The sequence below is a fragment of the Colletotrichum aenigma genome (assembly GCF_013390185.1).
Source record: "Colletotrichum aenigma strain Cg56 chromosome Unknown KSG_Cg56_contig07, whole genome shotgun sequence".
In the NCBI taxonomy this organism is placed as follows: Eukaryota; Fungi; Ascomycota; class Sordariomycetes; order Glomerellales; family Glomerellaceae; genus Colletotrichum; species Colletotrichum aenigma.
Window position 1 is genome coordinate 3,683,633 of NW_023500913.1, and position 24,800 is coordinate 3,708,432.

A 24,800-nucleotide genomic window follows, 5' to 3' on the forward strand; every position below is an offset into this window, starting at 1 on the left:
ACCTTTGTATCAACATAGTGCCGGAAGGTGAGTTTCCTATCGAACCAGACCCCTAGCCATCGTACAGGCTTAGTTGAGGCCTTGATAGTTAGGTCCCTTGCCTGTATATCTGGTAGGTTATTTGACTGGTTGTGTTTCCTGCTAAAGTGGATTGCTTCATATTTAGCTGGGTCAAATATAACCTTATTATCAGTGCCCCAGTCTAGGATCTGAGTTATCTCCTGGCTAAGGGCTGCAGTGTTTCCCTCCAGGGAAGGGCCAGTAGCCAGCAGGCCTATATCGTCTGCATAGCTAAACCGTAGCTTCTGATCGTCAGCTAGGATATCAGCTATATATAGCAGAAAAAGGATAGGTGATAGTGGCAAGCCTTGCAGCAGTCCACAGGATAAAGGGAAGTCCTCTGTGGTAGTATCCTCTAACCTTACCCGGGCTGTGCGGCAAGAGGTGAAGTTGAAGATCAGTCTAATCAGACTACTAGGCCAGCCCTGCTGTCGTAGCCTAATAGTAAGTCGATTTCGTAGGACAGAATCAAACGCCCCCTTGACATCCATTGTCGCTAGAGTTGCAGTAAGCCCTGAGTCTAGAGCTCTTTCGATCTCATAGGTTAGACAGGTTGTCAGGTCGACTGCAGCCCTCCCTGGTAATGCCCCAACCTGCTGTGGGCTAGCAACTCCTTCCAGAATAGTGAGATATGCCATCCTCTTTGCTATCAGCCGCTCTAAGCCCTTGCCTAGGCAGGATAAGAGGGCTATTGGGCGCCAGGATCCAGCCTTTGAGAGGTCTGCTTTTCCCAGCTTCTGGATCATAACTACCTCTGCTTTGCGGAAGGTCCTAGGGAAGTAGCCTATCTGAACGCAGGCCTGAAAGAGCTGCTGTATAGGAACACCTATCAGGCCCCAAATGGATTGTAGTAACTTTGTAGTAATCCCATCAATCCCAGGGGTTGTAGCCTTTGTGAGAGTTGCCTGGCGTACTTCCTCAATATTAACTATCTGCTGCCAGGGTATTAGACGCCTTGGAACTATAGGAATAGCAAATAGGTTCCCATGGAAGTCGTCTGTAGCGTCAAATCTCTCTAGTAGGGCCTTCCGTAAGGCTTAGGCTTTATCATAGCTGTTGTTAAAAGCCTGTCCATCTACCAATAGAGGTGGGGCTTTAACAGCTAGACCAGACTTACGCCAGCTAAGTATCTGATATAAGTTCTGGTTAGACCCAGCCTCCTCAATCTTAGCAGCCCAATAGGCGCGTTTTGCCTTCCTGACTGTGGTCAGAAAGGCCTTCTGCTCCTCTAGGATGGGCGGTGGTATTATTAGCCCAGGTTCTTAGGCTTGCTGACGCCTAGCCTCAATAGCTGCTTGGTGGGCCTCTGAGCACTCCTCTGTCCACCAGGGGGCTCCCCTGCCCTGGTTAGTCCGTCTCTTCCCTACAGCCTGGATAGCTGTAGAGAGGAGGCTGACTAGTTGGGTAGCTAGGGAGTCTATTTCTGCTGAAGTAGGTGTATCCCCTAAGGTAGGCAGGGCTAGGATCCCTACTTTCACTAGGTCGGCTAGCCGGAGTAGGGATGAGTCTGAGACCACAGGGTGGCTAGTCTGACACCTCAAGTCCTGGGTTTTGCTTATAGGTATGGTCGTTAAAATAGCTTGGTGATCAGCCCCTGGATGTAGGTGTGGGCTGATGCAGGCCTCTGTAAAGGGGATATTTGAGAAGCTGAGGTCGAGTATATGCCCATGGGTATGGGTTGGAGCCCCAGCTACCCCAATAAAGTTAAGATTACAGCCTTCAGCCCACTCTGCAATATTGTCCCCTCGGTTCCGGCTTTGGGAGCCAGGTTCCCAGGAGGAGTGGCGAGCATTGAGATCCCCAGCAATAAGGGCTCTCTCCGGCGGTTGATAGCTTAGGAGGGTATTTGTTGTGTGGTTTGTGGGTTCACCTGGTGGTCTATAGACGTTTGCAATAGTAATGTCGCCCGCTTTGATCCATAGGATATCCCTTGATAGGGTAGGTCTTTGCTGCTGTATTTGTAACCTTAGACTTTTGCGTGTGTAGGTCATAACCCTAGGCCTTGTGTCCCTGCTGTTCCAGAAGTCAACTGGTACGTAAGAGTTATAGCCTGGGTGTGTGTTGATTTGCATCTTATCTCTATAGCCTATCCAGGGCTCCTGGATCAGTACTATATCGATCTGATCTGCCCAGCAGAGCTCTAGGAGAGCTGTATGAGCTGGGCTGATCTTCCCCACGTTACACTGGGCGACCCGTAGTACCCGTGGGGTAGCCATTTTGAGCCTACGGCTCTGAGTCGAGATCGAGGTGGGTATAGGCATTAATAACGTTGTAGTCAGGCTTCTGTGTTACCCTCTGGCTTCTGCTACTGCTTGGGAGCGGGCAGATAGGGCGGTTGGTAAGGGGGAGGGCTTCAGAGTCTTCAGCCTCATCCTCATCCATACTATTGCTGCTTCCAGCTATGCTAGCAGTATCTGCAACAACAATTGAGTCTTATGTAGGTGTGAGGGGTCGAGGGCGCTTAGATGTAGTGCCCAGCCTGGCCTCTGCTTGCTGTGTGCTGCCTAGGGAGCAGGCCTGGCTAGCTAGGAGGTCATCTGAGGCCTTGCCACCAACCTTCCGGATCCCTCGCAGTTCCTTATAGGTAGGTATAACAAGTTTTCCATTAACTAGTAGCGGTCTGGCTGGGCAGTTGGCATGGCTTGCTGGGAAGGGCCCATAGCAGTTAGCACACTTAGACCTGGCTAGGCAGATCCTATCCTCATGCGAATCTAAGGGCATACTGCAGTTCTCACAGAGGGGTTGCCGGGTGCAGTAGCGGTTTGAGTGGAAGCCCTGGCAGCCAGAGGAGTGTCGTTTAGGGACCTGTTTCCTAGGGGGGAGCAGACGAGCTGGGCCTGACTGGCCGAACAGGCGGAAGCCTTCCTTAACTCCCTGGGGGAGGGCAATAATCAGGCTTTGCGTAGCTGTGGCTAGGTCAGGGCTATCTCGGGTTGGGCGCCAGGAGAGGAGTCTTTGCTTTGTCTGTAGGAAGACCTCTTCCTCTATTTGGATTCAATACCCATCCTACTTCCATCTAGGCTTATGAAGTATAGGGGGCAAAAAGGGATAGAATACTGGTACCATCTTATAGGCACTTCTACCTTCTCAGCTGTGAGACAGTTCTTAATCTCAGGGGCCCTCTGAAGGAGTAGGGCTTGTATCTCTTTGTTCTGGGGCCTCAGCGAGAAGCCAGTAGCAGTATGGCGAACCTCAACTAGGTCTTGTGGTTGTAGGTTGAGCTCTTTTGTAACTACTATTTTTACTGAGTGAGGGGCTAGGGTTCTGGAGGTAGGGATATGTTCGGCAGGAAGCCTAACCAGTAGGCGGAGATCCTGGGTCTGTTTTGGCTTGTTTGCGTAGTTGGTGGCCTGCCGGCCTGTTGTTCGGCTCGGCCGGGGGCCGGGGCCGGGGCTGGGGCCGGAGAGGGATCCACCTTTAGTGGAGCCTCCGGCGGCCAGGGCGTACGTTTTTCCGGGGCTGGTAGGGGTGGGTCCAGAAGTTTCTGTGGTTGCAAATCTGGCAAAAGAGTCGATGAGGTCCTGGGCTGTAGCCTTCAGACGTGCTGGAGCCGTCCCAATAAGGGCATCTAGGCCTTTTGCGAGGAGGTCCAGGGCCTCATCTCGGAGGGCCCGACCTTCCCGGGCTTGCTGAAGAGCGGCAGTGGCCGATTGTGGCCCTCCTCCAAGGGGCCGGATAGGGGGGGGCGTGAGGCCCCTCGGACGCGGGGGTAGGGAGGTAAGGGGGGGAGGGGTCTTCGGCAGGTTATGCATAGAGGATAGGAGGCCGTTAGGGCCCTGCGAGGCGCCCGCGGCTGGCTCTGAGGCCATCGCGGGCGAGAGTAGGTTGTAGGGGTGGATTTGGTGGTGTTAGTGGTAGGGTGACGAGCTCAGCGCGGCACTAACAGTGGGTGCCGGTGGGGTGGTGTCGGCCTTAGTCTGATCTGCTTCGTAGTTTTCATCTCCCTGACGGCCTTCTTTGTCATTACTGTCACCTGCTTGGCACGTTCGACTCCTAAGCAAGACAGCACTTTTGTGTGGACAACATTTATCAACGACAGCGGTTGGTCCTCAAAGGGCATTGTCTTCTTCACCGGCTTGCTCAACCCTAACTTCATCTACTCCGGCTTGGATGGAGCCATTCACTTGGCCGAAGAATGCAAACACGCAGCCTCCAGCATCCCCAAAGCTCTGATTTCCACTGTCACAATTGGATTTGTGTCAAGTTTTGTGTTCAGCGTGGCGATGTTATACAGCTTTCGCGACATTGAACCTGTTCTCCAGTCTCCGTAAGTAATGCACCGAATTCGGGTTGTCTGAGATTTGAATGGCATGAGTGATAACAAAATCTGCCATGAACACAGGTATCCGATATTAGAGATTTGGTCGCAAGCCACAGGGTCATCTGCTGCGGCCACAACCTTCGTGGTGACTATTGCCGTATGCGGCTGCTTCGCTTGCACAGGTGCTTTACAAACAGCCAGCCGACTTACATGGTCCTTCGCTCGAGACGATGCGATAGTGTTTTCATCATTTCTCGGCAAAGTTAGCCCTCGATTCGGCGTGCCTGTCAACGCACTCATTATGAACTCAGCTCTCATTTTCATCTTGGGCTGCGTATTTCTTGGGTCTTCGACAGCGTTCAATGCGTTGGTCGCCACGGGTCTAATTCTTCAACAAGTCAGTTTCGGTTTCCCAGCGGCTTTGGCTCTGTATCACCGATTCAAAGGGGCGGCAGCATTTGAGAGGGTTTTACCAAGGTGTAAGTTCCGACTGCCACAGCCTGTCGGGGTTGTTGCCAATGTTTTGACAATCGCGCTGGGTCTCATTGCATTGATTTTCTACGATTTCCCCGTAGTAATGCCCGTTACTGCTTCAAATATGAGTAAGAACATTGCGGGCCAGTTTCTCAATGCTTTTAACTGATTCAAGAAGACTACGCAAGTGTCGTCATAGGAGTGATGGGACTTTTCGCCATCTGTAGCTGGTTTGGTTATGCGAATAGGAGATACAAGGGACCAAGGCTGGATTAGATTAATGCCATGAAGACAGGAGAAAATTATCTAGCTAGTCTTGCTGAGAACCGGCTCTGGGCTAAGTTGACTCCAGTCGAGAACGCTTGAACAGACACCAAAAAAGTTCTTGACTGAAAGGAGGCGTATTAGAGAGTCAATACGAAATATACGCATCTTCTGACCAGAGCCCACAAGTTGAAGTTTGGTTTCCCTGCTCCAGCATCTATCAAGCGACGTTCAGGACAATGCCTAGATCGATGTCTGCCTGGACTTCCGATCGTCCATGTAATGGTAAAAAACCACGTATCCAAGCAAGAAGTTGCCGATCGAGAGCGTAAGAATCACCGTATATAGGACAAGCTGAGACGGGTTTGGTTCTCCGGTCATATCGACATTGGGGCGACGATCGGCTTACAAAAGGCCCAAAATGAGGACTGTCAAAGAGAATGCTAATGTAATCATATACAAGAACACATAATCCAATACCCAAGAGATACAAACTACCCAGGAGAAGAATGGGCGGGATATGCCATATATAGGTCTGCACCAGACCCGGATTGATTGGATCTTCGGTGGGTTTACAACGCTCTAAATGTCCATCGGGATCTGCCATTTGACTCAATCGTTGCCGTAGCTTGAATGGTCCGTCAGCGTACGTGCTCAGGCGATGCAAGCCAACCAATTGCTGTGAGGATGCCCCAATTGAGCACAGTGATACAATGAGTGCACTGTACCAGAGAACCCTCGCTACCTTTGTAGCAGATGATTCCCCATCTAGATTCGTGAATTGGTTCCAAGTCAGGGAGCTTGAGATGACGCTGCTAATCAGAGCTGCCTGCGTAGAATTAGTCTCTGATTGGGGCGAAATGTTATCGGAGTAGATGTATTACTGTGATTAAAGTCACGTTCAGTTGCGAAAGTGTGTAGTCCCTCCATGCGACCGTCAGCTGGTCGCGAAGCCGGGCGTCTCGCTCGTTAAGCAATCTTTGAAGCGGCGTGTAGTTGTTTCTCCACAGGGAGCAAAGGAAATAGATCATGGATGTGAAGATATCTCCCGTCAGCCGCCACAGCCGACCCCATGCGCTGAGAACCTCAAGTGTCATCGTGGAATAATATCGAGAGTATCAGTGTTCAAACGAGACAATTTGCGTACTCAATCAATCAAAAATGAGGTCTTTTGATTGAGATATGAAGTTGAAGAAATGGCACCAACCCAAGCCGTTACCCCATGCGCTTCTTTTATTCGGGCATGGATGGGCACATCTTACCCCGGTTCCACAAGATCGATTGGAGTCAAGCTAGAGTCAGCCAGGAGCCTTCTTGAGTTGTAGACGTGCCGAAAAATGCATGACAAATGTTTCCTGCAGATGTCTTCGCTGATAGCATGCAGATTGGCTCGCTGTCTCCAATGCATATGCTGTGCTACAATCCACGGAACACGTAAGTCCAATGAAGTAATGATAGCTCTCTATGAGCTAGACTCGTGTGCATGTGCATCCTTGCAACTTAAATCAGCTGTCATGAAGCAGGATACGCTGGTGTGTAGTGACATATTCAAAGGGTTGATCTCTAGGAATAAGGATCTATAGATAAGGTAGGTAGCGAATGAGGAAGGCATGCGCCAACGTCTCAGTTGCCAAGTGACTGGTGTGGTAAAACCCAAGCATATCTCACGGGTACTCAATGGCTGTTGTAGCTGAAGATAATCCGAATCATCCCCCAATCTAGATATTGTAGCAAATTACAGATGCTTCCTGCATACCGGGCATCGCAACCGCTGTTCGGCGAATGTGGGTCACACCAGCTCGGAGTCGGCCGGACGCACGGGGGACATTGACCCCGAAGGTGGAGTGATTCAATTCCAAGACTGCCGAAGGCGATGCACGTGAACAAGACAATGGGTCTATTTGCGGCATAAGTTACAGTTCTTTGGATGCTCATTTGACGACCAGTAGCCAAGAATAAGAAGTCTCCTGATGCTTCGGTCCAGAGACAAATCACTACAATCTCGGCGCCGTGGGAAGCTCAATCGCGGCACAGCGTCAACGCCCAACACGATGATTGGTTTCTTACCCTCAAGCCACCGCTAACTGTAGAATGCTTCCTGAGCTATCACACTAGGCATCACACATTTTCGTCAGCGCGGTGTGTTCCAGCGCTCCGGCGGCTTTGGCACTTGATCCTTACCTCCGCTTTATCACGCCACTTTCAGCTTCAAGATCATCATATAACCACCTTAAATCGTTATGCTAAATTCAACAGTGTTCAAAAGTATAATGAGTCCGTGGATGTCGTATCGAAGTCGAAGGTATTATAGTCTTCGGCAGTCAGAACCAGCATGGCATCATCTACCCAGCTTCCCGCGACGATGTGCGCGGCGCAATGGCGCACCACCACCGGCAGCATCGAGAAGAACCTCAAGCTCGTCACCAACGCACCACTCCCCAAGACTGCCTCTTCACTTCCCAAGGACTGCACGCTCGTGAAAGTGGCCTACGCCTCCATCAACCACGACTACAAGCTCGCCGAACTTCCCCTCGTCAACCGCATCTTCCCCAACCCAGCGATCCCCGGAGTGGACTACTCGGGCACCGTTGTCGCAACAACTCTCACCACACTGCAACCTGACCAGCGTGTATTTGGGAGGACAGAGATGCACAAGTGTGGCACACTGGCCGAGTACGTCGTGGTAGGAAAATCAGGCATCGTACCGGTCCCCGCCGACGTATCGTTGAAGGATGCGGCGTGTGTCGGCATATGTGGTGTAACGGCAATGCAAGCACTTTCTCCCTTCGTGAAGGAGGGAGACACGGTCTTGATCAACGGTGGCAGCGGTGGCACTGGGATATTCGCTATCCAAGTTGCTAAGGCTCTAGGCTGCGCTCGAGTTGTTGCCGTCTGTTCGGGGCGGAATGCCGACTCTTGCCGGAGTCTTGGAGCTGATGATGTGATTGACTACAAGAAGGGGGATCTGGTAGACACACTCAGGAAACGAGGGGAACAGTTTGATCACATACTGGATACGATGTTTCTTAATACGGAGTTGTATTGGCAAAGTCACCATTATCTCGCCCTTGATGGGACCTACGTGGCGATCGGTTTGCCTTTGACAGCCCATACATTCAAGACTTTGATTTCGATTCATTTGCTCCCAAGGCTCTTTGGTGGCGGAAAGAGAAGGTTCAAGTTCCATTCAGTATTCGCAAACCCGGAGCACTCCCTACAGGTTGTCAGATGGATTGAGGAAGGCAAAGTCAAGCCAGTGATCGAGGATGTCTTTGGCTTAGAGGATGCTGGTGAGGCTTATGCGAGGATCAAGAGTGGAAAATCAGTTGGAAAGCTGGTTATCGCAATTGGTGGCGACGGTGGCACTGCGATGTGAGATAGGAAGACACATCCTGGACTGTCAAGTGGTTGTGAACAAAGTATCGCTTCAACTCTTTGCGGTTGATACTGGGATACAGAATCTTATGGCGTAAATAAGTAGTAAATAGCGTATTGACATCCTATAGTCCTAAGCCAATTCCGAAGCGCCTGTCCCATTCCCATTCTGTAATCCAAACGCCAGTCGTGAACATGATACAGGGAATCTAGTGGGTGAGCACTGCTCCGCCTATCCCAAAGGTGTCAGTTCCCCTCTAAATGGTCTTTGAACCGTATCCCGCTTGTCCTCGTCAACCTTCCAAACACCCTTAGTATGTTTATCGTGAAGCTGCCAGTTCACAGGCTTGGCCAGCTGGTGGAAAACGTCGTGTTCCGACCCAGGGATGCTCTTGAAAAATAACGGCTCCCAGGTCTCTCCCTTCTTCTTCTCTTCCGCTCTCATGCGTCTTTGCGCCTGCTCTACCTCGCTCTTCGCGTTCACCGTCTGCCGGAAGTCGTTCTTCCCAAGGCCTTCGATGACGCCAGCCCACGCCTTGCGCGACTCCCAAGGATCTTGACTGGCAATCGGCTCGATCTCCATCGGCGCAGGCAAGTTCTCCAACGCGTCGACCTCGTACTTCTCGATAATGTCGCCTGTCCTGCCGTCCTTCACAGTCCAGCCCTCGCTCCAGACACCCTCCAATGAGTAAATTGTCGCCTTCTTGTCGTTCTTGTGGTACATCCTCGCCTGGAAGAAGTTCTTCTTTCCGCTGAACACGCCCGTCCCCGAGAATTTGATCTCCGATACGTACCCCGTGCTCGAGACGATGTAGTATGTGCCAATCACCTCGGGGTACAAGCAGGCGTTCAGGAACCCCCGAACCTTTACATCGGGAAGCGGCACCAGGTAATCCTCGTTGTACTTGTCGATGTGCACCACCGCGTGCCCAATCTGGCGAATGTTGACGCTGCTCGAAAACGTCATCTCGACGCGCGCGTACCCATCCGCCCGGATGCCGTGCTCCTTGCTCGCGATGTGCATCGCCGTGATGGGCGGGTGGTGGCTGACCTGCTCAGCCACCAGCTTCGTCGACGCCTTGCCCTCGTTCCAGGACGCCAGGAAAAGCTCGCCAAGAAATGCGTTGAGGGGCTTCTTGATGCTGACGTTGGGGGCGCCGGCGACGTAGAATTGGCTGCGCATCGCGATAAGGATCATGCGCAGCACCTTCAACGAGCGCTTCTCTGGGTCCTGTTCGAGGGCCGGGGCGACGAAGACGCCTGGTCTCTGCGACCAGCAGTGGCCGACCTCGACGACTGACGAGGGCGCCAGGAAAGACGGCGGTGCGGTGACATTGGAGAGATCGCCTTGTACTGATGAGAGGAACTGTGGTGGGAATGTCAGCGGCGATGCTTGAATCATTCAGGCCAGGCCCCGCTGGGAGACCCGTCAGCGATTGCTGTCGCTGAGTAGCTTACCTTGACGAGGTCGCTGATGCGAGACGAAAATGACTTCGTATCCATGATTGTGACTTGTGTCTCTGACCGATTGAAGTTGTCGTATCCGTATTCTTCTTCCCAATCAAGATTCCACCCAAGATTCGTCTTCTATAGAGTGATGTCCTCTTCCCGAATAGAGTCGCGGTTTCGCCAATCTGATGATAAGCTGTGTTGATAACGGTAAGAAATAAGGGTCAAACACCCTCTTCCAGGGAGCTGTCGTGCGGCCTGTGACTGGGGTTTCAGCTCTGTTTCAGCCAGCAACTGGGCGTCGTCCAAAACGCAATTGTTCTGCAAATCAGTGGAGATGAATCGTGCTCCAGCAGCAGTACGGATATATAAACGGGCTGTTACACCTTGGTGACCTCGGCTGGACAATGGTCGCTATGAGAGTTCGATAGTAAACACGCCAAACAGATGGGACTGCAAAAAGGGGACCCTTATCATTCTTGAAGTGCAAGAGATGGGCTGGGTTGCTGCGTTCTGATATCATTCCCCTGTCTCATCAGCTGGCATGTGAAAGACGCACGACAACAGCACAGCGCGCGTCGTGGTACATGTCTGCTGTCTGTTGCTGCAGTGCATGCTAAGGGTCGCCCTTCAGAAAAAGCACCGGTCGCAACCCGCTCCCAATGTTGCGCTGCGAAGAAGCGTTGACCACCCATATGACACAAGAGACTCTGGACACGACACCAGGCAAGACTCGACTCCGTCTGAAAACGCGGCCTCAAAGCTTACCCCCTGCGACCTGCTGTAGCCGCTGTTGGCTTGTTCAGCTCCCAGCTCACCAAGAAACGCCGGCTGGGCCACCACCCGGGCGCGGACTGCTGCGCCTCCCGGGGTGGAGGGGTCGAACGAGTTGAGAGCTGCTGCTGCTGTTGCGTGACGGCTTGCCGCCGGCGCAACATCCTCCCGCCAGGGCAGTCCAGGTCATCGGATCGGATGAAATGCACCGCCAAGCGGCATCGTGAGTCTCGCCGACGATCCCCGGTTGGCCAGCGCTTTCGGATGATTCATTGATTCGCATATCGGGGCCGGTTTGTTTCTTGGGTCTGCGAGCCACACGGCACCATATCCGGCTGGGGGTCGCTTCTTTTAGCACACATTTTCCGTCCCATTTGTTTCCCGCCTACCCTATTTAATCGAGACAACTTGGAATGAAAATGGCACGGCGCCGGATGTTTCTTTTCATAGGTAGCCCTAGCTAAGCTTAAAAACGCGCGGTCCGCTGCTATACCAAACCATTCCAACACGCCGGCGCTAGGGCACAGGGCTGCGACCAGCGCTGCATGTTTTCTGACGATTTCCCCCTCATGCGTCCAATCACTGAAACACACTTGGCCGACGGGCTTGATCTTGCTCTCCCGGCTGCTGGAGCTAGGAATCACCGTGGCAGCGTGCAGCGACTAAACACTAGTCTTCTCAGGAGGGTTCGCGCTTACAGCTCCTCGGAAACCTGCTGTTCGCCCTTCTCCGGACCCTGAATCGTCTGCGTAACTTGTTCGTCGCCATCTTCTTCGATGGTCCCAACAACGTAGTAATCTCTCACCAACGCAGTACCGTTCTTCACCATCTCCCACACCTCGGGCGCGCAAGTGTCAGGCTTCAGCACATAGCACGCGGGGTCAGGCTGCGCAGGCGGCACGTTCTTGATGTGCCAAATGTCCAGAGGGCCAACGGTCGCCAGCTCATCAGTCACCGGGATCAGCCCGGTCGCAATGTCGCGATTGAAGGTCGCCCGCATGAAGATCTCGTACGCCGTCACGGGCTGGTATGACGGCACCTCGTGGCCGGCCTGGAACACCCGCGAGAAACTGTAGTTGCCGAACTGCCGCGTCATGCCCGTGATGCCGTCCGGCGTCACGAGCGGGGCGTACCCGGCCTTGGCGAAGTCCTCGGAGCGCTTGTAGGGGATCGTCACGCTCACCCTCTCCCCGCCAACCCAGTTGCATGCATAATCGCGATCACCGTCTACAAATATGTCAGAGACCCATTCGTACGTCGTACACTAATGCGCCCCGGGAGTGGGACGGTAACTCACACATCATGTGAACCTTGACTCCGCTGTCGAGGAGATACCCAATCGACTCGCTGAACCCGCCCAGGATGATGTCTACACACACGGTATCAGCTGTACGTTCATCCAGAGTGGCCACCTCTATGTGGAAGGTAAGGCTGCACACCAAAGTTCTCATTGAAAGCCCTGCCCACGGCGCTCGAAGATTCCGAGTAGTTCACCGGAACTCCGAGAGAAGAAAGCACCTCCCCGTCGATGAGGTATCCGTACAGATGCGGGGCCGGGAAGGGGTCGTGCTTGGGATGGCCGATGTCGTACCACCCGTTACCGATTGACTGGTAAAGCCCAACAGCTTTATTTTCGCATTCGCTGGTAAAACCGCCACAAATCTCTGTGTAGTTCTTCTTGCCGCTTGCGAGCAACGGGCCGTGCTCTTTCAGGGCGTCTTGGCAATCAGCCATCTGTTGACGGCAACCGTTGGGGCGGGTCCAGTTGTACATCAGCTCATCGTAGATGGACTGGTTGAAGACTTGGATGTCGTATGTCTTTCGGCTCACGACTTAGCGTTCACTCAATCTTAAGACGCGCGACCCCGCGGCAAACTTCACTCACATTATTGTATGGGAACGTGATCCACGTCTCAGCCTGGATGACAAAGTCAATGAGGCCATTGACGATGCCCAGAGTATCGAGGTGGATGTAGCGAGCATCCTTCTCAGGCGAGCTTCCGTTTTGGATCAGCTCATTCTGATTTTGGAAGTGCTTCAGGATACCAGGTCCGTAGTGCCCGCCATACGACTCAGCCCAAAGACTCACTTTGTCGTCGATGGGCTTGTAGAACGGGAACTCAAAGAACCAGGTCTGGGCAAAGTGCCACAACGAATGAGCAGCATGCGCCGTGGTGTGGGCAGTTTTGGACGTGTTCTGGCTCGACGCAGTACCATATCGGTAAGTCCAGTTGCCAGACTCCGGGATCCCGTCGCTGAAGTTGGCGGGGAACGACTCCATGAACCCTTCCTCGTTCATATGCGCGGTGAGATTGGTGAGAACATCGTAGGAGAAGCCCACTTGGTTCGGCTGATCGATGTAAAGAAGGTTCACCTCATTGTTCCAGCTGAACGGGTTGAGTCGCGTCGTCTTGGAGTCCTCATTGACGAAGCACGGGCCGTTCTCCTCAAGCAATCCCATGATGGAGGACGCGCCGGGCCCGCCATTCAGCCAGATGGCCAGCGGCGCATTCTCGGGCGCCTTTCGGGCCTCGAAGAACCAGAAGAACCTGCGCGTTGGTGGTAAGCCCCCATCGTCTGATCCCAATGCGCGGGAAACTCACGTGTTGATTGGGTAGTCCTGCGCCTCTCCGTTCACATCATCCAGAGTTCCGGGCGGCAGGTGGACGTAGCCCGCGTAGCTTCGGACGCCAGGCGTCGTCTCGCAGATTCCTGGCTATCGGCGCAACGTCAGCCCCGATCATCCCTAGGGCGTCACGTCAATTGATTCGGAACAACTCATCTTACCTCCTTGTACGAGATGGTCACATTTTCGTGAAATTTAGACTTCAGCACGGTGACACCCTCCGGCTTCGGTGGGAATTGGGCCCCGGCTAGGCCGATAATGCCACCGAGCAATAATGAGGCGGGAATCATGTCCGCCGATTGAGCGATTGAATGCCAAGATGGCCGAGGTGATGGGTAACAGGTCGCAGTGGTGTTTTTTGGTCAGACTTTATGAAGGCATGTATGACTTCCTAGTACGTATGATGTGACGCGTTTCGCACACGTCCTGAAGGATTCCGAGAACGAGTAATTTGCGGGGAGATAACGGGCGGCCCTGGGCAATGATTCGGCGAGCCTGTTTGACCTTCCTCTTTGGACATCGCAGCGGCAGAACGGCACAGGCCAGCTTACCTGCAATCAACAATCGCGAAAAGTTTGACTATCACGACAGCTCGAGAGAACGCAAAGCATGACGAATTCGATTCGCACTCATTTTAGAAACTGACATGCGGATTCAATTCTTCACATCTGGTTGGCACATGCCGCACGATGGTCCTCATACTTGATCAGTGGTAAACACTGAGCAGACGTTGATGACGAAACTGATCCCCATCACACCGACGACGAGGTTCTGTACCTTGGATGACAAACGTGTCAAGCCTGAGAGCCGCAAGAACTGCATGAAGCCTATCCATCTGCTAAATCCTCAAAGATGTTGCCTGCTCGCGCCTCACTGTAATGCTAACATTTCGATCGAAGGAAAGAACGGGAAATCTATTGGGTATACCCGACATCAAACCATAAACGAACGCAAGCCCATGTGCTTCCTGTGTGCCGCACTTGAGGCCTTCAAAGTCGGTCTCGAACCCCCATGCAACGCTTGCTCCAAACCATGAGAAATTCCCGCTTCATGCAACAAAAAGAGGTAGAACATACAACGTAGACATCCAAAAACACCATAACTTCGCCACAATCTTGTCACACTTCTCGTCTCTTCTCGCGACCGTCAGAACCGCCATGACAGACCCAAACCCCATCGGCACCGCCCATCCAACCAGACCGAGATTCCAAAAGTATGGGGACACCGCCGACCACATCAGCACTGCAGCAGCCAGTCCTACGCGGGACGCCTTCTCTCCGTAGACCAGTGGGATGGTCTGTCGTCCTCTGGCCCTGTCGCCTTCCATGTCAGGAAAGTCGAGAGCCTGTACGGTGGTTGCGATGGCGGCTCCTGTTAACCCGATCCAAATCCAAGCTTTGGGCAGGAGCTGGCCGCCCGAGATAACCTCCAACGATCCCGCGCTGAAGCACATGATTCCTCCAGTGTTTATCAGGTTGCGCGACCAGATATTGATACTGCTGCCGTCGAGATCGTTGTACGTCCATAGTAGAGCCATCATCGTCACCGACGGCGTGAAGCCACCGATGAACAGACTCATACCCATCACCAAGGGAATGATAGTGAGTAGCAACTTCTGTGCTTGATCTGGCGTCAGTCTTTTCGCAGCGATAGGCCGCCAGGGTTTGTTCAGCTCGTCCTCAACGACGGATTCCGGGAGACGCTGGTTCGAGATGCCGCAGACGATGAGGTTCCCCCATATCCAGAACACCGAGAGGGGTAACCTTTGCAACGCCTCATAGGCAGTCGGACTTTGAATCGTCGTGAGTGTTTCATGGCCGAGGACTGCGGCCACGAGAAAAATGATTTGAGGTACTAGAACAGTTTTGATGTCGCTTCTGGTGAATAGGTACAGCGTTTTCAGATGGAATCCTGCGCGTCGACCCTTCATAGCGTTAGTGATAGCCGCTAGCTCATTGACGGGAAGGATCTTACCCGACACCCGCACGTGGATGAATCCGATGATTCTGACATTGGCACAGACTGGTCCAACGGCTTTTCCAGCAGCACACGATCCTCCTGAGCCGACATATTGACTGAAATCAACAAGAATGCGCAAAGAGGAAGATGATCAGTCAGGTTGCATCGGTTTCGCAGCGTTTACCGGCGCCTCGATGCGTGGCCCGGGTCGCATTATGAGTATTTATGATTTAAGCCTTCTTACCGAGGGTTTGGGGAAGTCCGCATTGAAGCTACGAACGACATCGGCCAAAGAGACTGATATGGAAATTGTGACGACATCGTCTGAACTTTCAAGCTTACTGAGCCTCATCGTTCGGAGTTCAAAAGCGGAACGTGGAGGACGGACTTTGGTTCTCAGCCGGTCATCTGGAGCGGACCCGAAACCCTAAGGGAAAGTCTAGATTAAAGCCTTCTCCTTCGTGCTGGGCTTGCGAATGTTAGAAAGGCACTTTCTGGTTACTTCTTTTGACCTTCCGAGAGGTCATGACTGATTGGAAGGACCAACCCAAATATTACGGACGACATCACATTTTCTTGCATGGGCTAGACTTTGGGACCGTATAGCTTGATCTGTGATGGACAATGTCTCTCTTGATATTCGGCAAGCTACCGCACACAAGATTCAACGGAGCCCCAAATGCCAGCTGTCTCCGTTATGGATAATTTCTGCCCATGAATGCCGGCCGGCGCACCCGGCGCTCCCCGTCTCTCAGACTACATCAACTCAACCACAACCGGACCGCTCGCACGAGCCACATAATCATCATCATCAGAGAACATTGTAACTGAAAAGGTGTTTATTTCACTGCTATCCAGACATTACTAATACTATTCAAAGTCGTAAATCATGCGTCGTGATTCCTTCCACACAGTACATTACGGAAATCTTACGCTTGCACGGGAGTGATGGTGGTGGAAGCCTTCAGGTCTCTGCTGCTCCAGCCGACGCTGAGGGTGAACTCGCCAGCGGGGATAACCCACTGCTGGGAGACAACGTCCCAGTAGCTGAGGTCACGGCGCATCAGCTCGAAGCCGATGGTCTTGCTCGCGCCGACGGCAAGGGGCACCTTCTCGAAGCCGCGGAGCTGCTTGGGAGGAGTGCCGGCGGGGGTGGTGTCGGCGGGGAAGCTGACGTAGAGCTGGGGCACGGCGGCGCCCTCGAAGTCGCCGGAGTTGGAGACGGTGACGGTGGCGTTGAAGATGGTCTCCCAGAGGGCGGGGTTGCCACCGGGCTCGACGGGGCGCTCCTCGGGGGCAGAGGTGATGTTGTCGGCGACGGCCTCGGCGGCGAAGTCGGCGAGCTCGAAGGTGGTGTAGCTGAGACCGAAGCCAAACTCGTAGCGGACGGTGATGTTTTTGGCGTCGAAGTAGCGGTAGTCGATCTCGAGCTTCTCGTCGTACCAGCTCTGCCAGTCGTACTCGCCGGTGGTGTTGATGGCAGTAGTGGGGGGCGCGTTGTAGTCGGTGCCGTTCAGGGCGATGGTGTAAGGAAGACGACCAGAGGGGTTGACGTCGCCGTAGAGAACATCGATCAGAGAGTTGCCGCTCTCCTGGCCGGGGTAGTGGTTGGCGAGGATGGCAGTGACGTTGGGGTGGTCAGCCCAGGGAAGGGTGTTGATACCGGAAGAGTGGGTGATGACAATGGTGTTGTTGCAGTCCTTGGCAACGGCCTCAACGACATCGTTACCGTTCCAGTCGACGTCGAGGTGCTGGCGGTCAGCGGCCTCCTCAGCCCAGGTCTTGAGGAAGACGAGGCAGACCTCAGGGGTTTTGGGGATCCAGAGATCGCTCATGTTGGAGTTGATGATGAGGGTGTTGTTGAGCCACTGCTGGACAAGAGCACCATCCTGAGCCGCGCGAGCCTTGATGGCCTCAAGAGGAGAGACGAGGTAGGTAAGACGGCCAGTTCCGGAACCACCGCCGGCAACGAGGGTGCCGTACTCGAAGTCCTTCTGGTTGTAGAAGCCCTGGGTGTCCTCACCGGCGTCGTTTCCGAAGACGGCGATGGACTTGGGGGCCTTGAGGGGGAGGGCCTTGTTCTCGTTCTTGAGGAGAATGGAGGCGGCAGCACCGTGCTTGCGGATGATCTCGCCGTGGTTGTCGCGGACGTCACGGCTGCGCTCGCCGGTCAGGTTGAACTCGCGGACCCAGGTGGACTTGGGGGAGAAGGTGTTGAGGTCACCGCTGGAGGGGTCGATGGAGGGGAAGTCCTTGTCCTGGCCGAGCCAGAAGTAGGGAGTCATGATACGGAGGATCATGTCGTCGACGCGGGCAACGTCGAGGGTGCCGTTGTTGACAGCGAGGGTAACGTTTCCGCCGAAGAAAGAGCCGGAAGCCCAGGCCTGGCCGTAAGATCCGAGACCACCGGGCATGTCCATATCCAAACCGGCCTCAATGGCAGCAACACCAGTGTGGGTAGCACCCCAATCACTCATGACGTATCCCTCGAAGCCAAGCTCGGTCTTCAGGAGACCGTTCAGGGACTTGGAGTTCTGGCAGCCGTAGGAGCCGTTGATGCGCTGGTAAGAGCACATGAAGGAGGCAGCCTTAGCCTTGACGGCGTTGGCAAAGGGCCACATGTAGAGCTCGTGGATGGTGCGGTCGTCGATGTTGGAAGACAGAGCCTGGACGGTGATGTCGGTGTCGGTGCCGTTGGGGTCGAAGGTGGGGTTTCTCATGGTCTCCTGCTCGTTTCCGATCCAGTGCTTAGCAGTAGCCTGGACTCCGGCGTCCTGGTGACCAGTGATGGTCTGGTACATGGCGATACCGGTGAGGTAGGGGTCGGGGGAGAAGCCCTCCCAGTTTCTACCGGAGTAGGCAGAGCGGCCGAGAGGTCCGGCGACGGGGGAAAGGGCGACGTGGGCACCCTTGGCCTTGAACTCCTTGCCCATGGCGAAACCTCTCTCGTATAGAATGTCCTTGTCCCAGGTGGCTGCGGCAGAAACACCTGCGGAGAAGACACTGGCGTAATCGGCTACACGGATGGAAAGGGGTCCATCCTGAAGGCAGAGACCGTTGAAGCCGAGGCGGGGGACAGCGACGATGTTACCGACGCAAGGTCCAGGCTGACCGGTGACCATGTCGGCCTTCTCCTCAATGGTCAACTCGTTGACGAAAGCCTTGGCCTTAGCCAAAGCATCCTCCCAACCGTTACCGGTGGTGTTGGCTGAACATTTTCTTAGCAGACGCTCTTGCGATAAGGTTCTGAGAGATACTCACGAGAGGGGTATACGGCCGGAGAGTGGCCATAGGGACCGAGAATGGTGGTGTTCAGAGGCTGAACGTATTCGAAGGCGTCTTCGCCGCGTTCGCCGGCGTCGTAGGCCTGGCCATTGACGGCCGGAGCCAGCAGAAGGCCGGAAAGGATGAGAGACAGAGCGGCGGTCATCTTGAAAACCCTTTGAGTTGAGGTCTGGCGCTTGTGCTGAAGATCCAAGAGCCTCATCTCACGGGGTTACATGACTCTCTTTATACATCCTCGTCTGCTCCCACGGCTCCCGACGTCAGTTCATCGTGATTTCCCAATTTTCCATCAGACCCGCGACCCGCGGGGGGGCAGGGATCCGAACCATACCACCCTACTGTTGCCTGCCCTCGCCCTATCCATCATCCGAGTTTAATATGGCCCCTCCGAGGACAAGGCCGACGACATGGACCTTCCTTCCCACATCACCGGGCCCCGCGCGGGGGACTGCAAAGGTCGGTGAAAGCAGCGTGATCGAGGCCTCATTGGTAATCCAAGTCGTCATGGCACGGAAGTCGGCCCCACACCGGTCGTCACCCGAAGGGCCAAGGTGGGATTCTAGATGAAGTTCGGAGAGTGCTACTACCCGTAGATTACCCAGTAGCCAGAGAAACGGAACAGACCGGCCAGCCTTCCCACACGTGGGGGAGGCGGAATGCTGCCGAGCCCCTGGTTCTCGATGCTGGTGACCACACATCGTCATATGGGGTGTGGAGATCCAATACCGGCCATGACTAGTGATCAAGGTGTAGCCTCAGCCGTAACGAGACAATATTGAGTCATTGGTCCTTCTAGAAAGAGATCTGCTCAAGAAGGCTTTACTAGGCATGCACCGCTCGAGGCTGCGGCCAACAATCGGACTTCAAAACTGCGTTCCACGCCTAAACCCGCGGAATCGCAGTAGTTTGACATGCTGTCCGAGTAGTAGCAAAGACCGTATCGGTGCTTGGCGCTGTCATGTCGGGGCTTCCGTCGCAGCACTAGAAGTTGAAAATTCCGGAGAAATGCCGCTGCGAGTGACAAGGAACACGAGCCGTTGCTGTGGGGAAGGCGGATCGGGTGACAGCTTGGAAACCTGGAGAATTCAGCAAGCTTGTTTTTCGTGCGTGTGGCCATCGACCGGGTCCCGACCTTAAACCCAGCCTCCCCTCCCCTCCCCGCCCCCGCCGTCGAAGAAAATTGAAGTGGGCAAGGCTTCGTGTGGAGGTCCGACATTGCGCCGACACTAGCAGGACCGGAGTGCAGGACTCTTCACAGAAAATTTCTCGTGATGGCGGTTGGAGTAGCATGTTTTGGGGAACAAGACGGTGTCCGGGGCCAAAGCCGTGGAACTGGTCGACCCAAACCGGAGGAAAACAATATGCCATCCCCAGTTTTCCCCGCACATGTAATCGGCCCTGTTCTGTCGTCCTTGGGCCACCCGTCATGCTACTACCCCAATGTTTATGACCTGCGGGGTGCATTTCCGCATCTGATATGTAATGGAAAAGCTGAACTGCGCCTACAAACAGCCTGCCGGCGGCAGAACACCGGCACTTTGGGCAACGGATCGTCCGATTGGCGCAGGGAGCGGCCTTGGGCGCTCTTGTCCCTCCCTCCTTGCCTGTTTCCAGGAATCGGGAAATCGGGGAACGCGTGACGGGGACAGGTTGAGAAGGGTAATGCTTTCGCGGTGTGGCAGGTCTCGTGACGAGGATACGTCATGTTAATACCACGCGGAGAGAATAGCGGCAATTAGAACCGTAAAGAGGAATTTGTGGGTTATTAGGCCCCCATCAAGCAGTTCAAGCAGACCACTCCCATGGGGAAGCACTTGAGTTTTGTGGAGTTGACCCATACAACAATTGGAGAGCTTTGGAGAACCCCATTTTCTTTTAGCGGAGAGGGTTTGTCAGCCCTTTGAAGTTTTTCTTGAGCTCGTGAGCAAAACATGAGGTGAGGGCTCACGTTGTGGAAATGGAAGTTTTCGGCTTTGTGAACATTCGCCGGGCCAGTTAACCTCGGGTATTGGCGCTGGTCGCATGATGGAATTGTGGATTTGCCATTTCCACCACAACGGCTCTTCAGCTGTTCGTGATCAATCGTCTGTTTATTCCCGGACTTTGGGAAAGACCCGACAATTCCAGCCTGATTGCTTTCCCGGTTTGATCATGACTTCCCGCTTTTCAGCCGGCCTAAACTCGGCGGCATGGCAAGTGAGGTGCAGACGTCGAAGATGCGCTTCAAGTTGCCTTGGGATTATCATCAAGTACTACATTCATGATGCTAGTCTAGTGCTATGAGGTATTAGTTGATTCCCCAGATATCGAGCCAAACGATCGAACGCAGTCCTTTGTTCGGACTTCATTCTCGCCTTGCTCAATGTTGCGCAATTTTCGTACCAGACGCTAGCCCTGGGTGTTTCCCCCACATCGCGATGCCGGTTACAACCTCGGCAATAGTTATTACCATGGGATGATGCTCTTACACGTTCAGCTTTCCGTTATCAAAAATGTTCTTTTTTAAATTTCTAGCATGGTTCATTCAAACTGAAGTGGTTGACACGGATCTCTGAGGAAACTGTACTGTTGTATTCCGATCTTATGATCGGGGCTCGATGCACAGCACGGACAGTTTGCCACCGTTACAGTAGGAGTGCAGATTCGATCAACTCCGCTTTTTAAGCTTGACGTGTCTCAGACATAATAGCCAACATCCATCTGGCATTCAACACAGGTCCATATACTTGGTTGGCCATTGAAACATTGATTCTTCTTGTCATTGGTCTGGCGAACGGTGTGATCTCAGATCTCTAGGATCTGGATCTGCGTAGATGGTAAAGAGAGCCAATTAGCATCGTTTCCTGTAGGTTCCCGTGTTTAGCTGCATGGCGGGTGCATGTTTGATCATTTGGCCACGTTTCAACGAATAGCCTAACGGCGTCAGGCATATTTCATTAGCAGTTGTCTTATTGTAATGGCAGTGTCTTTGCGTAAGGGCCTTTGTAATTTTTGTACTTACACGTGATTCCTTAGTGTCACGTTCACTGGAACCCCCCGACCCATGGAGGTTGGGGACCTGGGCAGAATATCCAAAGGACCACTTCCTGTCGACAATAACCCATAACTAAGTAGGTGAAGTATTGTAGCATTGAATCAGATTGGCGAGATGTCACTCTCCATGTATGATCAAAAGGAGCCGGGATGGCTTGTTCAGGGTGTCAGAGCCAGGGGCGGCTGGTTGGAGTGCTACGTTGTTGATTTGATAGCTCTACATTGAAACTGATCGATCGTTTGCGTGTGAACGAATAGTAAACATTCTCCTAACGTAATCTACTTTTTCATTCTAAATGATATCAAGACCGCAATGACAGAGGTCTTGATACACACACTTTGAACGTTGAAGAACGTATTTCTCGAAATATCAATGGCAAAGAACAACGTGGCCCAATATTCCGAATCCTGCGATTTATCTACGAAGAAACTGAACGACCCTTCAATACAACATTGAAGCAAAAAGTGTTTCACGGCTGGTGTTGACCTCATTGTCATCAGAAAATATTGGCCAAGGTCGGAGACCTCAAATATTTGATGTGAATTAATATGCGTTTTCGGCAAGGTATTACTATGTAATCGCTCAAGAACAGACATGCTGGATCGCTGGATTGGACTATGAGGTAGCCCTTCAAGCAGAGCTCTCAGCGGCCTTGATGATGACCTCGCTGGCCTTTTCAGAGACAATGTACAGGGGCAAGGCAATGTAGAAACCAGGGATCTTGGGGAAGACACTGGCATCGACAACTCTCAGTCCCTCAGTGCCGCGAACCTTGAACTCAGAGTCGAGGACGGCATTGGGGTCGCTGTCAGGTCCGATGGGGCAGGTGCACGAGGCGTGGTGTCCCCATGTCTCATCCTTGAGGAACTGCTTAGTGGCATCCTCGCTGGTAACGTTGGTTCCAGGCCAGACCTCAGGAAAGCTTCCGTCAAGGGGAATCAGGTCAGAGAACGCGCGGCGACCGAACTCGAAGCCCTCGTAGGTGGCCTGGAGATCCTTGTCGGCCTCACCAGCACTGTTGACTCCCGAGTCGTAGTAGTTGAAGTTGATGAGGGGCATGTCACGGGGATCAGTCGACTTTAGAGTGACGGTTCCGGCGTTGTTGCGGCTGTGGGCCTTCAAGACGATCCAAGCCCAGTGCTGGGCGTCAGCGAGAGAGTCGGAGGCGTAGCCGGGGAAGTAGCCCTTGAACTTCGCGGGGGCACCAGAAACAAGCAGATCGGGCTCATCCTCGGCGACGGAAGACTTAAGAATGATGGCGATGGCGATCCCGTTGGTGGCGTAGACTCCCTTGCTGATGGGCTCGAGACCCTTCTGGTACTGCTCGAGGCAAGGATCAGGAGAGGTCTCTCCAAAGGTGCACTTAGAAGTGATGACGAAGTCGCTGGTGGTCTTGCCGATCACGGTAGCCTCATAGCGATCCTGCATGTTGGTTCCGACACCGGGAAGGTCGACGATAGTGGTGATGTTGAAAGACTCAAGCTCCTTCTTGGGACCAACACCGCTGAGCTTCAGAAGCTGAGGGGTGTTAAAGGCACCCGCAGAGATGATCACCTCCTTCTTAGCACTAACACTGCCGCTACCAGTCGAGGTGGCCGATCCGGAACGGGGGTCAGCACGGTACAGGCTGGCGCCCTCCATGAAATCAACGCCGGTAGCACGGGGCTTGTCGCCACTCTGGTCGAAGTTGATCTTGGTAACCTATTCGAATATTAGCATGGCCAAAGCAGATGCCCGGTCATGGTAAGATATTTACCAGGGTGTTGAGCTTGACGTCAAGATGATACTTGCGGGAGCCATCTGAGTTGACGGCGTTGGCAGTGTTCAAGATAAGATCGCGAGGACCGCCACGAATAGAGTCGGTCATGGCCAGAGGAACCTGGTAGAGACCAGTCTGGCTAGCCTGGCCGGGAGCGTTGATATCACGAAGCAACACCTGGCCAAGTCCAACAACGGTGCTGACGAGAGCGGTGAGGATAGACTTGCCCATGGCGGTTCCGGCGGCAATGATCAAGGACAAGAGCTTCTGATCCTCAACGACAAGGGACAGCGAGGTCAGAGAAAGACCGAGCCAGCCAGAGAAGCCATGGCCGATAACGCTGTTAGGCAGGTACTGAGCGTTCTCAATCTTCTTGAAGTGCTCTCTCATGTTCGTTGCGCTCCAGGAATCGTCACCGGTGAGAGTGGCGATGTTGTTCCAGTCGGAGTCGTGGGCTGTGATACTGATGAGAGCGTTGTGGCGAGAGCAGCTGCAATTGATTAGCCATCTCATTCTCTCCATTTTAAAGATCTCCTTTCGACATACCCGCCCAGGGTTCCTGTGCGAGGATACCAGACTCCGAGAGGGTCAGCCTCAGCAGGGGGCTCGAGACCAACGTAGAAGCTGCCATCAGGCATCTGATACGTCATCTTCGAATCGCGCTTCTGCTGCTCGAGATCGGGGTAGTGGTTGACGAAGTAGTTCCACCTGGTGTCCTCGAATTCGGTCGACATGAGATGCATGGCCGGGACCTTCTCCGTCCAGCTATCACCAGAGTCACCACCGGCATCGATCAGGAGCACCTTGTAGCCAGCAATGGCGAGGTTAGCAGCCACCGGGCCACCACCAGGGCCAGATCCAACGACGACATAGTCATAGTCATCGAGGGTGCCGTTGTCAGCACGCCTGCCGATAAAGGGATCATGGCGAGCCTGGTTCTTGGGTGCCCTCCAAGGAACCGCACTGCGTCACACAAAGTCAGCTATGAAATATCACCAACGCCAGTATAGCACTGCCTTACAAAGCAGAGGCCGAATCGGCCAGTAATGAAACGAATGTGAGAGCGAGTGTGGCGCGCATCGTGAGTCGCGGGTATAAATGAGTGACAATAGGTGGGCCTTGGAAAAAGAATGAATGACTCTCAACAAGTCATCTGCAGCTTGACTGACGATCGATGACTCGAGGTTACTAGACCGACAGCTACTTCAAAACTGCTTCGAGACGATCCGAAGAGAAAACGAAGCAAACTCCTTGAAGCTTAAAGGAATCTGCCAAGCGGCATGCCGAGGTCCTTTCAGCCTTGCCCCTAAGATGTCCAGTTGCGCTAGGCGTGTTGGTGGTCGTTGCAACAGTCCGATACGACAATTCAAAAGGGGTAGTGGCCGCGAGTTCCATTTTTCCTGCCAGGAGTGCAAGTCGATCTTTCCTGAGTTGCGGCTGTTGCGTGGACAGGGTTCTCCACCGCCATCTCTGGTCTGCG

At 53.6% G+C, this 24,800-nt stretch overlaps 6 protein-coding genes across 6 annotated transcripts; 1 reads left to right on the forward strand and 5 right to left on the reverse strand.

Moving 5' to 3' along the window:
* Positions 1-7,391: 7,391 nt before the first annotated feature.
* CGCA056_v011259 (Zinc-type alcohol dehydrogenase-like protein) lies at positions 7,392-8,435 on the forward strand (the record flags this gene model as incomplete). Its single annotated transcript, XM_037326505.1, has 1 exon — positions 7,392-8,435. The coding sequence occupies one exon, from the start codon at positions 7,392-7,394 to the stop codon at positions 8,433-8,435; it is 1,044 nt and encodes a 347-aa protein (XP_037175580.1).
* A 231-nt stretch (positions 8,436-8,666) lies between these two features.
* CGCA056_v011260 (Oxysterol-binding protein-like protein 4) lies at positions 8,667-9,937 on the reverse strand (the record flags this gene model as incomplete). Its single annotated transcript, XM_037326506.1, has 2 exons — positions 8,667-9,800; positions 9,893-9,937. 2 exons carry the CDS (start codon positions 9,935-9,937, stop codon positions 8,667-8,669), a joined length of 1,179 nt encoding a protein of 392 aa, XP_037175834.1.
* A 1,414-nt stretch (positions 9,938-11,351) lies between these two features.
* CGCA056_v011261 (Carboxypeptidase S1-like protein A) lies at positions 11,352-13,573 on the reverse strand (the record flags this gene model as incomplete). The annotated part of the gene is made up of 6 exons (XM_037326507.1): positions 11,352-11,884; positions 11,955-12,026; positions 12,097-12,475; positions 12,543-13,206; positions 13,261-13,373; positions 13,445-13,573. The coding sequence occupies 6 exons, from the start codon at positions 13,571-13,573 to the stop codon at positions 11,352-11,354; spliced, it is 1,890 nt and encodes a 629-aa protein (XP_037175833.1).
* Positions 13,574-14,331: 758 nt separating this feature from the next.
* CGCA056_v011262 (Fumagillin beta-trans-bergamotene synthase) lies at positions 14,332-15,353 on the reverse strand (the record flags this gene model as incomplete). Its single annotated transcript, XM_037326508.1, has 2 exons — positions 14,332-15,207; positions 15,258-15,353. 2 exons carry the CDS (start codon positions 15,351-15,353, stop codon positions 14,332-14,334), a joined length of 972 nt encoding a protein of 323 aa, XP_037174986.1.
* An 818-nt stretch (positions 15,354-16,171) lies between these two features.
* On the reverse strand, positions 16,172-18,672 carry bglG-0 (putative beta-glucosidase G; the record flags this gene model as incomplete). Its single annotated transcript, XM_037326509.1, has 2 exons — positions 16,172-18,450; positions 18,504-18,672. 2 exons carry the CDS (start codon positions 18,670-18,672, stop codon positions 16,172-16,174), a joined length of 2,448 nt encoding a protein of 815 aa, XP_037174985.1.
* Positions 18,673-22,191: 3,519 nt separating this feature from the next.
* betA-1 (Oxygen-dependent choline dehydrogenase) lies at positions 22,192-24,400 on the reverse strand (the record flags this gene model as incomplete). Its single annotated transcript, XM_037326510.1, has 4 exons — positions 22,192-23,262; positions 23,318-23,810; positions 23,867-24,283; positions 24,342-24,400. 4 exons carry the CDS (start codon positions 24,398-24,400, stop codon positions 22,192-22,194), a joined length of 2,040 nt encoding a protein of 679 aa, XP_037174982.1.
* Between the last annotated feature and the right edge of the window lie 400 nt (positions 24,401-24,800).